This window comes from Egretta garzetta, unplaced genomic scaffold (genome assembly GCF_000687185.1).
Source record: "Egretta garzetta isolate BGI_Z169 unplaced genomic scaffold, ASM68718v1 scaffold384, whole genome shotgun sequence".
In the NCBI taxonomy this organism is placed as follows: domain Eukaryota; kingdom Metazoa; phylum Chordata; class Aves; order Pelecaniformes; family Ardeidae; genus Egretta; species Egretta garzetta.
Genome location: NW_009259496.1, coordinates 1,204,172 through 1,219,544, shown reverse-complemented (window position 1 = coordinate 1,219,544; position 15,373 = coordinate 1,204,172). Strand labels below are relative to the sequence as shown.

Genomic DNA, 15,373 nt, shown 5'->3' with positions numbered 1-15,373 from the left:
CGTGCCCCATCCTCAGCAGTGTCCAGAGGTCGGCGGGTGGCTGGCAGCCAGGCTACCTGCCCCGGAGCTCGGATGGTCCCGGCTGTCGGGGGGACATGCTGAAACGCCCGGCTGCCAGCCCCTGCCCCAGGAGAAGGCTTTGAAGCCCCCTCGCCGGTGGCACGGAGCAGTGGAGGTGCACCACGGGTGGGCAGCCCTGGTGTGGTGGGACAGACCTGGGGGCCCCTCTCCAACTTCAGCGCCCTGAGCTTGGGCCCTGGGGTGGCCACGGAGCGGCCAGCAAGCCCCTGCACAGGGATGAGCGGTGCCAGCAACCAGGGCGCTGGCCCTCGCTCGGCTTTGGTGACACCCGCCATCCCTAAAAATCCATCTGCAGAAAGCGAAACATTGGGCAACGTCATCCCCGCCTCCACCTGCGCTCTGGGTGGTGGCAGTGGTTGGCAAGGCCCAGCAAGAAAAAATGGTTAATTAATATGCTCGCTACCTGTTAGAAGTAGTGGAGCAGGTGCCAAATTCAATCACAAGATCAGGTTTGAATGTTCAAAATAAAAAAAAAAATATTTTAAAAAGCAATTTCAAAGAGGAGACAGACTACAGCCAACTTTGCATGCCCATTTTTCTACGCAATCAGGTGTAAAACTCATATTTAAGATCGTAAATTTACATATGCAGGAAGTCTGGTTTGGGGAAAAAGATTAGATATACTTACCCTGGATGGACTAGGATGTCCTGTATTCCCCCAGGACCCTGAGCTAGTTCTGTCTTCTACATCTAGGGACAAAAAAGTTCTTTAGGCTTTATTGCAATAATTCTTTCCTTTTGTATAGGCACTTTTAAATTAATGTTTCAAATTAATCTCCTGTTGCCTTTAATTAAGAATCAGGCACAGGGCTACTACGATGGTAGTGGCTTCTGACCCACTGCTTAAATTAACTCATTTAAATTCACAGCAGAAATGAACCGGACCCTCAGGAACCTGAGGTTTGAACAGAAAAATTACTTCAGCAGCTCAGTGTTTCTCGACACTTGAAGAAGTGACTGTGCTGTACCAGTTAAAATCCCATCCAGAGCCCCAGCGCAAAACCAGGTATTGTCAAACAGCAAAAATAAAACACGACAGACCAGACGAAACCTGGAAGTTAAAGGCAGGCATGTTTGGGGTGAATGGACCTCTCGCCGCCTCACCCCATCTTCGGCTGCAGAAGAGCATTTATGCACTCGTTGGTACCTCCACAAAAGCACGCTCCTAAAGCCAAGGTTTCTGTCTTTCCCTCTATCGTTTGATAGAAAACTCATTGCAACCACTGGGTGGGCAGACACTCCGGTAGTTTCAGCCCAGTCCGGGGTGGTTTTAACCATTTTCCCCCTCTGTTCGAGAGGGTATCTCTAGGAATGACGGGTCCCATCTCCTGCAGGCTAGGACGCAGTGAAACCTGCCGTCAAGGTATGGACCGAAGAACCAGGGCTCCTACAAGTTCCTCTTAACTTTGCAACAGAACACAAATATCTCAGCTCGCCATTTTCTTGTGTGCATTTGATCTGCGCGCCAGCCAGCAGCGTGCTTCCAGACCATGGCCATGAGAGCCTGGCCGGACTTCAACGCTACGTTTTCCTTGACAAAAACCCCCGTTGTAGACACATTTTGTGAAACATGGAGACCATTCGTATATAATTCCCAATTTTTCTTCTCCAATGCCACCATTTGTATTCCACTTGCCCCAAGTCTTTCCCAGTACTGACAGTCAGCCCAGTTTAGTGTTATTAAAACTCCCTTTTAACACTGAATGTTCTTTCAAATGGGAAGCCTAAAAAAACGCCCCACAAAACCCAAGACGACCCACACAGTAACTTCTTCCAAGGACACCCCAACTGCAGGGGGCTGTCCCTCTTGGGTACCCTAATCATAGAACAGAATCATGGAATGGTTGAGGTTGGCAAAGCCCTTTCAGCTCCCCCAGCCCACCCGTTCCCCTACCCCTGCCATCCCACCCCCAAACCCTGGCCCTCAGCACCTCGGCTGCCCGGCTGTTAAATCCCCCCAGGGCTGGGGACTCGACCCCTTCCCTGGGCAGCCCCTTCCAGCCCCTGACAGCCCCAAGGGGAAGGAATTGTTCCCCATGGCCAACCTCACCCTGCCCTGGCACAACTGGAGGCCAAGCAGCAGTGGCACATTTGGGTTGGCCATGCTACTTCCTAGGTGGCACCAAGGCCCGGGAGCAGCCCATGGACTCCACCCTGCAGGCCACCGCAGACACGGGCAGCGGAAGATCCCCCGCAGCGCGCTCAGGTATGCTGGGATATGCTCGCACAACCACGGCCATCGCAAAAGCTTTACTAAAACGAGTTGGGAGTCTCCCGAGACTTTCCACTTGGCTAAAAACTTAATAGCTAAACATAACACCCGTTCGGCGAGGCACTTGTGCACAGGTTTAATGGAAGCCTGTGACTAATTCCACTGAAATCATAGTTCACTCTTGTGTTAATTCAAGTAAATGAGATCACTCATGCTTAACATTAAGCACATCCTTTAGTACATTGATGGACTGGACCATACTGCTTAAATCCATTACTTTTTTTACTTACAGTATGTTAAATATCAGGAAATGTGATTGACATTGATCTACAACAGTATTATGGCACATTTCAGTGCTATTTTCCAACTTACTCCTGTGTGCCCACTAGCATCCTAATGAAATAATAAAATCGCTTGCCTTTTGCCATGCACAAGCAGCAGCTTTAATCTAATTGGAAAAAAATACGTATTTGGTCTTGCTGGCTAGAGAAACTTTCTCAGAGGGCTGCCGAAGACTACGCACGCGAGCGGCTCCCTTTCCACCTGAGCATTGGCTCCTCCAGGCTTCTCAGATCGGTGGGAACTTCAGTTGTCTGAGAAACAGGTATGGCCATTAGCACGTCAAAATACGGGCGCTGTGACCAAATCTGGTTGACTTCCCAGACAAAAAAAAAAAAAAAAAAAAAACCAAACAAACACACCACACACACAAAAAAAACCCCAAAAAACCACACCAAACAAAAAAACCAAACAAAAAAACCCCCACAAAACAGAAAACCCCCAAACCTACACATTTGTGTAGTTTAATACTTTCCCCCAATTACAATTCCTATTATCTCAATAACAGATGAACATGTTAATAGCACAAGACACTCTTAGGTAAATATTTAATTAAGCTCCAGAAAAAGAAAGAAAACGTGTATCATTTACCTGACAGATCAGATCAACCATTCTATTAGGTTAATTAGGCATATTTTTAAAAAATCATTTGTGTTATGTAACAGGCAATTAACTCTGTAGAGCCCCGATCCATTGCCTGCTAAAAATCCGTGGATATTATCTGGCTGACTCCGATGGGCACCGTCCCACCCTCGGGCACAGCTTCCAAAACCCCTTAGGGAGTAGGAGAGCTCAGCCCTCGGGCCCCGCACCAGGGGGACCAGGCGACCGCGCGGGCCCCCCTCCCACCAGGCTCCAGCCCCGTCCCACGCGCGTGTGCGACGGAAGGTGAAAGGCTCTGCACCTGGGGAGCTCCGCTTTCGCTAACAAGCAGGCGGTATTCACATAGCCCCCCTGTTAGAAACTTCATTTGTTAACGTACTTATTTTCCGTAAAAGTCAGCTAATCTGAAATAATAGGTGTTGTCAAGGCCCCTTACGCTGGCTCGTGGCCAGTGCTAGCAGCAGGATTTACATGCTAGGAAAGGTTTTTGGACTGCTATGCTGTACATTTTTATTTGTATTTTAAGAATATAGATACCGTGAGTCTTGGGCACTCCAGTGCATCATCTAAAGTAACACATTTCAAGGTTCTGTTCTGAGCTCTTCCCTTTGGGAGCCCAGCTCCAGCTGAGAGCCCACTATCATCCCTTCAACACGGGGTGGTACCCATGGTTTAACCAGCCCATGGTCCTTCTTCTGAGTCACCTTCTTCAAAAACCCTTTTTTCCGGCACCGGGAAGGGCTGCCGTGCTCCTCAAGATGCCCAGTACTTTCCAGCAGCACATGGAAATAGGGGCTTCATGGCCAACTGCTGGACGGTCCCAATGACATAGAAAGGAGCTATTTCTGTTAGCTATTAGCTATTATAACTTGCAGTTAAACACATGGGTTTGTGGCAAGCTGAATTCCCGCCCGGCTGCCCTTTCTGGTACTCTTTACTGCATTATCCCTACCTCTCCCTCGAGCCAAGCGTGCCAGTGGCCAGCAGGCACCATCAGATGCTTAAAATAACACGGGAACCACACTTACCTCAGGGCTGGGGTATTCCTCATCTCTGCAAACATCCCAGACCGAGTCCCCGGGCACACCCAAGCCTAACCTGGAGAGAAAGTCCTGCCTAGGAAAGTCCTGCCTAGGCAGGGGGAAGCACTGCCAAGTGGGCAGGACGCTCCTGGGCAGGGAGCGGGACAGCTTTTGGGGATGCATCAGGGGAAGACAGACCTTAGAGGTAAGCAGACATCGTTCTACATACCCAAGCATGCTATATTGGGTAGTGATGAGGAGACTAACCCCATAGAACAATTCTTCGATTTGCCTAGACTCTAAAATTTTTAGCCATCTCAAATCTGGCTGAAAACTCCTTGCCCTTTGCCTTGCTTTAATCTGAGCCCATATAATGCTCAAGTTCTTCCACCAAAGTTAAAAGTTCTGGACTCTGATCAGAAAATGACAAGCAATAGCTCTTGTGCCTTATCTTCAGGGGTCGCGTCTCAGCTTTCGACCAATTTTCTTTGTATTTAGACTTAAACGTGCAAACTACACTATATTACTCTGCAAAACATCAATGAGAAGGCTTAATTAAGTAACACTGACAGATAAATCCATTTCTTTCACAGTAATCAAATCAAAGCAGGTTGACATAACACAGGAACTTAATACAGTTATTCCCTTGTAATTGGAAAAAGGCCCTTTACTTCTCATTAAAGCAATCTTCTGGGTATTGGCATAATAAGAAGGCTCAGGGCTTTAATACTGCCCTATAAAAGCCCCAAGATACAGACCCCTTAAGCAAACATGCCAGATTATCTAATTCCTTGATCACAGTGGAACATGGAGTTATTGTTTTAAACTCCTAATTCTTTATCTCAGCTACAGACAAAAAGAAGGAACTCCAGTCTAACGCACGTATCACGAAGCGCCGTAAAAATGCAAGCTCTCGCTGGGGAAAAAGATGCATTTTCACCAATACCCTAGACCCTCAGCTGGGAAATTGAGAGCTGAGCGAGATGAAATCATTCTTGGGCATAAAGAGTTATAAAGAGCAAATCATAAAATACAGTTTTATTGCATTTGTGGATTTGCTAGGAAGTACTTCGTCAATGGAAGCGGAGCTGGCCAAAGCCTTCCCGCTGTCGCCGGGCTGGCAGCTCGGCCGCCTCCCACCGCCCCCGCCATCGCCACGCAGAAGGCAGCGAGTGCCCACAAGCCCTCAGGGGCTGCCCAACCTCCTCGGAGCACCGCCAGAGCGGGTTCAGCGCCCGCGCGATGGGTTACGCCGTGCACGGAGCTCTCACCCGGTCCACGCGCCTGCGGCCGTGAAGGGGTTATGTGGCTGGGCACAAGACGGGAGCGCTGGGCGAACAGATGGGCGCCTGCGCCGTGCACGCCGGCTCCTTGTCTCTTCTCATCTGGTTTACAAGCGTCCTCTTCGTGCGACCCAGCGAGCCATCAACAGCCAAAAGCCAGCTAACTCCTCTCCCCCTCGACCCAGCCCTCAAATCCACAGCGCTTCTCCCTCGGCAGAAAGGAAAAAACCCTCACTAATTACTACCTAGTTAATCTAGCTTAGTTTACTAATAATTCAGTATGACAGATATTGCAAGAAGGTTTGTAAGCTCCTAAACCTAATTCCGGAAATTTATTATGTCCCCTGTAAGTACTGCCACTTAGGTAATTAGGACAGTGAAACCCTAATGACACCGAAGTCAATGCTAAATTCTCCAGTGACTTATTCTCAGAGCTTGGATTTATCCCAGCATGCATAAACTTGAACACATGTGTCTTTTTCTCCAGAATCTGGCTCCTGTAAATTAACCTCACTTAATCGCAAGCACTAGGCAACATGACATTACAAAAAAGGAAATCACCACAGACAGATTTGGTCGCTTTTTCAGAACGCGATTCGTACGCAATTAACGCCGTGCGATTGAAATAACTAAAGCTTCACCCAGCATCTCACAAGTTCTGCACAAAAGTAGTAAAACTGGCGTTTAAATTCAGTCAAACCCCTCTGAGTGTTTTAAGCAAGGAACCTGGGAAAAGCAGATTCAACTGAGTCTAGAGAAGACGTTCAGTGCTGTAGACCGAGATTGGCTGGATTCAAATCATATCGCCTCTGTTAATGATCTGGAGAAAAAAGAACTGCAATCCACGTTGATTACACCCCTGCGATGGAAGGTACTGCACCTTCGGAGAGGCCACTGATGCCTAAGGATGCAGGGAGAAATCCAGAGCGGTGATTTTGGGGCCAAAAGCTGCACTAATGCAGAGGAATGAGTTCCAGAAAACCTCCGGCTGAGGAGCCACCTAACCCTAAAAGTACTTTTGAGCAACCTGCAGAGTTCTACTGCTTGCACCAAGGTTGCCTTGACATCCAGGAGGAGCAGGGATGCCTTGGAAGCCCCCCGAGCAGGGCACAAGGCTCCGAGACCCCCCAGCAGCGGGGCTGGAGGTGCTCACCCTCTGCCCACACCTCCTGGTGCTCCCCATCTGCTAAGCAGACTCCAAACGTGCCTGGCAAATACAGACAGGACCGAGTTCAGCAGAAGCACTGCAGATACCATCACGGTCCACCACAAACATTGAGGTCTGAGCCCTCCAGTGCACAGGCGATCACCACTACACCTCCACCACCACCGGTATTTGCAGAAGCATCAGCCTGATCGTTAGGCGTCTCTGAGCAGCCCCCATGCTCAGGATCTCAAATGAATAAAGGTGCTTAATACACACCTCCCAGCTCCAGAAAAGGAAACAAGTTCAGAATTAGGTGACCTAAAAGGGCAATTTACTGCCTAATATACGTAATCTCAGATTACTGTCAGGGTAGGCCACCTCCACCACGCTGTGTGTCTCTCAGGCCAACACCTACTTTATTTTAAGGAGCTGCGATGCATAAACTGGAGGCACCATGCAAGGCCACTCACCCTTGGCCGTAATGCCCCGTCCCTTGAACTTTCTTGGGTAAAAGTTTCATTGAGTGCCTTGAGGTGCTCCCAAACAGAGACTTTAGAATTAGAAACTTAGTATTTCCCCCCTGCCGAAAAACACCCAAACCTGGGGGGGGAAAAAAAAAACAAAACAAAAAAAAAAAAAAAACCAACCAAACTCCTTTTTGCAGGAATAATCCAAACACACACTTGGGAAACCATCAAAGGATGTCGCAGTAACACAGGACAATAAACTCTGGAATATCATTTTGTTTGGACCTCCCACCAGCCCCAATAACAAATTTGGGCACATAAGTAAAAAAAATCTTAAAATCACAACCTAGGAAATTATATTTTTATGCTTTACTCCAGTAAATAGCAACACAGTTGTCCCAAGGATTTTGCACATAGAGAGTTGGGGAAAAGAAATAAAAAAAGAAGACAGAGAAGACTCAGACTATCAGAAGTAATCAAGAACCTAAGAACGGTTTCAAAAAAAGAGGGGCCATTTGAATGATGATAGGTACGACCCATGCATGGGGGCAAGATGATAGGTACGACCTGGTGTTAGTAACGGCAGTCTAGCAAGGAGGTGAGAGAATAGAAGGAAAAAAAAAAAAAAAAAAAAAAAAGAGCGCAGTGGTGGATCTTGTTAATTTTGTAGCAAACGTGATTAGGAACGTTGATTTCTCTGCCATTCGTACATACGTGCTGCTTAGCCACGCATCAGACGGGAGCGAGCTTCCCGCTGGAGCTGCAGGAGGCTGGGATTTGCACCAGGAGAGCATTTCTGGTTCCCACCACCGGTCTGAGGAGTATTTTGAGCAATTTGGGGGGAAAATAGGCATTCAGCTAACATTGTATTCAATCTGGTATTGTTCGGGGGGGTCTGTGGATGTGTATTAAAGCACACAGATGGCTGCCCTAATCTTTCCCCACAAAACCAGAGCACGCTCACAACCTCCCGCCATACGAGGTGACGCTTTTAGGGTGTGAAGGTGTTCCACGGTGCGCTCCAAGAGCCTAAGCTTCACTCCAGCCTTCCAACGCCATCGCCCCAGCTCACGCACAAATACCCAAACTGACTAACCTGACCGCTATGCTCATGAGAGTAAATACAAGGAGAGGCAGACACACACACACACACATATATATATGAGATATACATACACGATATATGGGGTTTTTTAGGTGTTCAAATAGTAAAGTGAGCAGAAAGGGTAAAATTCATTTTTCATTGACTAGGCCTCCTTGCTATGAGAAGACAGGGGTGAAATTCTACTTCTGTGGGAGTTTTCCATTTGATTTCAATTAAGACTAAAACGTTGCCTTCAGTATTTGTGTTCCCTTAGTTCAGAATAGACAGCATTGCACGGTTAGAACAGCAATATTCAGAGAAGCGGGACAACCAAAATCCTGCCGTTTAATGAACGCAGTAATGCGGGTGCTGAGCAGCAGCCCGCACTCCGAAATGCCGGTGAAAAATCCGGCCTCCATATACCAGCTGCAGAGCAAGAAACACAGAATTATGTTTAACATTACTTTAACGCAGCGCTGGGCCGTATTCTTTTAAAGGATTCGAACAAACTGTGCATCAAGCCAAAGATCATTTCTTCGTGGTCATTTCATGCGCGAAAGTGCAAAATAATATTGGTGCAATTATTTGTCTTTGTGGCTCTAAACTAGAATTGCATTTCCGTAACTCCAAAATACCGTAACAAACTCGGAAAATATTTTAGCATACAAGAGCATAAAAACACTTAAATTGATGACTTTTGGCCTTCTGTGAATAACAAGAACATACATTTCAGAGAAGCCAAGCGCTGCGTCCCTGAATTTACCTGCAGAGCAAATGGAATCAGCTGGGGATTCAGCACCAGAGTGAAAGGAAAGTCTTCCAAATGCTCGTGGGTGAACTCAAAGTCAAATTATTCAAGATGACTTTCCAAAGAAGAAAGACTGGAGTCAAAACGAACACATTCGCTTAACCTCCCCCAAAACACTAGTATGTTTGAGCTGACAAAAGATGCCAAGGAAAACGGTGGTTCCTTCCCAGCACTTGACTCCTGCACACGAAGAGTTGGGCGTCTTCTGGAGGCAAGGCTTTCGGCTCCAGTGCAAGGGTGGCTAGTGACAGGCAACACAGGCCAGTGCAGGAGGCCTGGCCATCCTTCCCGGCCGCAACCCCTGTAAGTCTCCCAGCCTTCACACACATAGAATCATAGAATGTTTTGGGTTGGAAGGGGACCTAGAGGTCATCTAGTCCAACCCCCCTGCAGGGAGCAGGGACACCACATCTACCCCATCCACACCTGCTTGCACAGAGGGCTGCAATTCGGAGCCAGGTCCAGAAAGTCCAGCTTATCCAGAAGCCAACAGCTGGTGAGCAGATGAAGAGATAACTGGAGGACACCCAACAAGGTCCAAGCCTCTGTCCACCAGAGGACTGATCTAGCCAGGGCTTCTGGATCAGACAGTCATTTCATTCGTACCATCCTAACATGGTGTTACACACGGTGCTCTTCCCAGCAGCCAATCAGAGGGCACAGGAGACACCAGGAGGACTGCAAAGGAAAATCCAGCAGCAAAGCTGCTGTAGGAACGTGGTACAGGTGTGCGGAGAAGGGTGACCAAGCTAGGTAAGAGGAGCAGGAGCGACAACTGAGGAAGGCGGGAGGGGGTAGCCCATGCTTACTGCAAAAAGGGTCTTCAAAGCCATGAAAATCCCTCCCTGGGCTGGCTTTTAAGGCACCAGTTTGGGTGATGGAGGAGAACACAAGGATGCACCCCACCCTTGCCAGCAGCAGATGACAAGAGCAGTTTGTGTTAAAGGAAAAGCTAGAGCTAGAGCCTGTTTTCTACTGCATTAGCTCAAAAAAGCTGATGGCAGCTCTGCTCCTTCACGGACCTGGAGAGGCTCGGGGTTAGCAGGGCAGGTTCGTGATTCGGACTGATCCCCAAGGGGCCCTCAGCCCTGAGGTCTCTGAAGAAAGTTGTTTGGAGAAAGAGGTAACAGAAAGGGTGCAGACTAAAGACACCAGCTGCTTTTTTAAGACTTTTAACACAGAGAATCAAAGATAGTCTCATTTGCTAAAAATCTAAAATAAAAAAAAAAAAAAACAACACACCAAAAATACAAAAAATACGCCTGAATGTGTGCGGCAAGCAGCGGTCTGTTTGCCAAACAGGCGTTTCCCTCCTGCAGTAATTCAGCCAGTACATCTTCACCTGCATCAGTAAACCCTTTTATGCTAACCCCGAGCATCTCCCCACGAGAGACTGCCAACTGTGTTGACTTGCTGACATGACCTAAAACGCACAGGACAGTAAATGGAAAAAGACAAACATCTTCAGATTTGAATTTTATCTTCAAGGAAAAAAAAAAACCCAGCACATTAAATGGCATATTAACCAACAAAAGTGATTTTGTATGGGATTTAACAGTCAAAATATCCTCAGATGAGAAGGAAAAGGACCAAGTTCTCTACAGGAAAGAGACTTTTCGTACACACGCCATGCTTGCACGTGATTAGCATTTCTCATTGTATGAGTTAAGAGTTGTGTCAAAAATGAGAAGGGTGGGGAAAAATCCTAGACTCTAATTACGATTATCCGACTGAGGCAGGCGTGATAAACAGGTACTTCCGAGCCAAAAGGGGAAATAGCGATGCCAAAGCGCTTTGCGAACAGCACGTCAGGTACCGCTAATACAAATAAAAATACAATCCACGCTTGGTGGATTGAGACCTTTGCTGCTGTTTTGTTTTTCCAGAAGAATTTGTTTTTCTTAGAGTGTTAAAAAAAAAAAAAAAAAAAAAAAAAAGACCAAATACAGAAGGAGGATTAAAGAGTAGTAGATCAAGGGAAGAATAAGTTGTAAGGTGGACATTTGGGAAGCTGAAGGACTGGCAAATTTAAAATGCATATCCATCGATGCAATCTTTTTTTGAAGATTTTGCTCTAAATATCATGAAGACGTGATGAAGAAAACAGACAGGGAGGTGAGCTGGGAGGGGGGCAGCACGGAGCTGGAAGGTGACAGTCAAGGGCTGACTTCATCGGGAGAAAGGAGCCAGGAGATGGAGCGACGAACAAAAGCACAGACTGCGACGGGCCATGGAAACCTGTGAGGAAAACTTAAATGACCTGGGAAACAGCGGGGAGACGATAAAGGGATTTATGAGGACTCGAACACGGGGTTGGTACCAGACAACAGAGGGGATGTTGACAGCCGGCAGGCACGGGACGGGGAGAAGTCGCGCCGGGTTCGGGCTCCGACAAGGGAAGAGGAGCAGACAAACTGCGAATCCGTGCACCTCCAGCACGCGGGGAGCTGCATCTCATTACCCTGCCCGTCACAGCAATGTAAAGAAAGCACAGATTCAAAATGGGAAATTTCTACGACTTATTTGATAAACAATTTACTACCGGTTTGCTCAAGGGATTAGATACAAAGCTTTAGGGGTTTTTTTTCCAAGTAGGACCAGCTGCCAGATATATACAATACACTTCAATCGCTTCTGTTAAAGCCACAAATAATTGGAAAATTCATTTGAATCAGATGGTCATTTTATTTTCGGCCTGAATTTCCAAAGTCGAAACAAATAGCCAGGGACAGGCGGAGGCACCGCTTGACAGCGTTCGCTATAAAACGTCAACAGCGTAAACAAACCTAAACTGTCCTCAATCTTCACGTCCCTAACAAGGAATTGCATTGTCCCGCCGCGGGATGAGGTCACAGAACCTCACATTGTGCTGAGCCCAGTTACAGAAGCGATGCTCTAACACACTTACGACACAGACTTTGTGCTGGTAAGGACAGCCGGCTTTCACATAGCCATTCCCTTTGCCTAACTTCAGCATTTAACCAGGTTTTGGCAGATCTGCTCCAACTATAAAGCAGGCAGTAAGGCAAACGTTCAGGTTCCAGTTATACTGCCCTTCCCAGCTTATCCAGTTACCGAAGGTTTGATGGTGTTCTGGTTTTGGATAGTTTGGGGGTAGGGCATGCTGCGGGAGAAGGTTTTCCTGAGCAAGATGAGTCTTTTTTTTCATTTATTTTAACCCGAGAGGAGATAGAGCTTAGTAGGAAAGCGGCTGGTTCTCAGGACTCTTCCAGTTACAAAGTGAATGTGGTTAATAAGCTGTGGTTATCTAATTAATTTACCGTATATTCATATATAGTCTATATTAAAGTACTTAATTTTTACTTGAACCCAATAACCTAGAGCGCTCCAAAGTTACGATAATTAAATCACACTGCTCCAGGCAAAGCGCATACGTTCTACACCATAACCTAAAAATAAGTAAGGACAGATTTACTTAAACTCTCCTCGCATAGCGGATCACGAAGGTCTCGCTCGGTACAAAGCAAATGGACATTTCGGTTCCAAACTAGTAATCAAAGCCAACAGGCGATGGTGGAAGCTTTGATTAAAACCTACCTAAGGCCAGGCCACTTAGGAGAAGACAGCTAATTAGGAGACGACCGTGGACTTCCAGCAGGGCTCATTATATTCCCCTCATTCTTCCCCCTGGCTAATGCCTACGCCACTCGTTTCCCCCTTTCTACCTGCCCGCCCCTCCCACCACAGCGCCCTGATGCCCTTCGCACCATGCGATGCCCCCAGCACTCTCCCAGTTACAGCCAGACCCCATGGCAAAGGGCCACGAGCAAGGACGGAGAGGTCACGTCCCTACCTGCGAAGGCCGTTGGCACACACACTGACCGTGGTCTTCTCTTGCACATGACCATCACCCCAACGATGAACCCACGCCTCGGCCAGCCCGCCAGCCTCCCCGAAGGCCTCCACTGCCCAAGGCTGCTGCGAAACATTCCGGCGCTCGTCTTGGCTATGGGGCACTGAGGCGGGCCAGTGACACCGAGAGTCAAGGGTTACCTTCCGATGTCACCATTCGCTCTGTTCCCTTCCTGGGAGGGATCTGCATTGAGCTTCTAAATAAATAAATTCTCAAATTCTGGGGTTTTTTTGCACATGCCTGCATAGTCTAGGAAAATAGGAGCGTTGTAAGGGAAATCCGACCGCAGCTAGAACGTTCTGATTGTCCGAGAGATGCAACCACGGGGTAAGAGACACTACAAACAAAACACACTTACACGTGGAAGAGCAAATCCCTGCAGAAACCTGACTTGGGCACCCAACACCAAATGTCATATTTAGTCACCTTCAATTATTTTTTTTTCTTTTTTTTTTTATTTAAAGACACCAAGTCTCTACAAGTGCCACCAGTCAGATATACAGATGAAATTTTTTAAAAAGTTATGTATACTTCTACTGTAACATGCAAAAGCGTGTTGTACAAATGAGAAGTGTTACGCCTCGGCTGTGGTGACATTTAGAGAAAAGAGTCACGCAAGGAAAGGCGCTCAGATGCTCCAGGGATTGGAGCAGACCGTGCAGAGGCTGTCCCAGCTTCAGAGCCATTCTCCTGCTCCCAAGAAAGCCAGGCCTAACGCTACCGTTTGGCGAAGCATCGGCCACCAAAGCGCCTTCCAGAAGGAAAGGCGCCGGCAGCAGCCCCGGCTCCAGCCGGGCGAGGAGGAGCAGCGCCCGCAGCAGCCGGGTCTGGGCTTTCCTTCCAACCCAAGCGGCCGCTTTTTTGCCAGGGCATCACTAATCCCACGCTGTACGGTTTACTGGGCCACGAAATACTCGGAAACCCCACGCTTTAGTAATTAAAGCTGGATAATTCATTCCTAAGGGTCATACCCTTAGCATTAACTCCCAGCACAAGGACCCCAAATCCTTTTTAGCCACACCGACACCCGCACAGAGGGCACACGACGACTGCGTGGACCATGGACCATGCCCGGACACAGCACGGGGGCCAGACCCCAGCAGTTACTCGGCCTTTCCTCCACGCTCCGGCAGAGGATTTTTTTTCCCCCGCAGGTTATTGTGAAGTACGCAGTCCAGTATTATTGTCAGTGATGCAATGTTTAAAATGTTGGATGCAATTTAACTCTTAATTAACAAAAATAATACACGAGGAGTTTGATTTACAAGGAGCACCCCCCTCTCACAAATTGCTAAAAAAAAAGCTGAATAATGGTATGGAGTAGCATTTAATAATTTGCTACCCAGTTACACCGCATTAGTAATCTCATTAACAGTTGGCAGCAACGCTGCAATATATCACAACAATCTGGGGAGGGCACCAGGGCTCCCACAAGGCAAGGGAAAAGAACAACCAGGTTAATGCTCTGCTCGTACCCATTAAGGGGACTGCATGGAATAAGTCAGTCCAATAATTTAGAGCAACATGTAGACAACGGCAGGTTTAGCACACGGTAGGTACTCGCGTGAAAAACTATCTGCCCTGACTTGAAAAGAAAAAAGAAAAAAAAAAAAAAAGCCTGAAAATCTGTTCTTAAAGTTGATGTAGGCAATTTAACTACGCGATTTTATATTTAAATATAAGCATAGAACAGACCCACTGCCTCCGGCGGGAACTGGGGGAAGCAGCGGGAAGATGGGCATTTTCAAAATCAGGTAATATGGTTAGGTGCTGAAATATCTCATTAAGAACTTAATCCAGGCACCCTCAGTTTAATCCAGGAACTTCTATAAAACCCAGGGTCCCGGCATCTAAATAGGACTGGATGAAATCCGACACGGAAGAGCTCGGTTGGGGACGACTTTACGGACAGTGTAACTGAAGAGCAGACCTGACTGCGAACCGACTGTGCGGAAGGGTTGATGGTAAAGGCACTCCAAGAACAGGGCTTTCTCCTACACATTTCTGAGCAACGAATAATAATGGGGAAAAAAAAAAGTTAGCATTGGTTTTCACTCGGGTGCAGTTTGGCTTTGACTTAAACCGTCCGCAACTGTTCAAGTCGACTCGCAGCTTTGAGGCTGTAAGAGCAAATCAATGAAAGGCGTAATTAATGGAAGCAAATACGGCAGGCTTAATTCCTCTCTTTTCTGCCTACAAAATCTCAAAGCAGAATTTAGCTCTAAATCCTGTCAAAACCCGGGGGAAAGGGGTTAATTTCTCACCCCTCTGTGCTGGCTGCGAAGCCTTGGGAGCATCGCCCTTCTGCAGCACGAGCTCTGCCGTGGGACCCGAGGGATGCAGGCTGGCTTCTTGCTTTGTGACAAAGGGGGAAAAAAAAATAAAAATCAAGCATTTAAAAAAAAAAAAGGGGGGGGGGGCAATTTTTCCCCCAACCAACACCATTTTCAGGC

General features: G+C 47.5%; 1 protein-coding gene across 1 annotated transcript in view; it reads right to left on the bottom strand.

Moving 5' to 3' along the window:
- The window catches only part of LOC104125018 (transcription factor 4), a 144,707-nt gene that overhangs the window by 69,122 nt on the left and 60,212 nt on the right, over window positions 1–15,373 (bottom strand). The window contains exon 3 of the mRNA XM_035892964.1: window positions 710–771. Within this exon, the coding sequence (XP_035748857.1) occupies window positions 710–771 (62 nt within the window). The remainder of the gene's footprint in view (window positions 1–709; window positions 772–15,373) is intronic.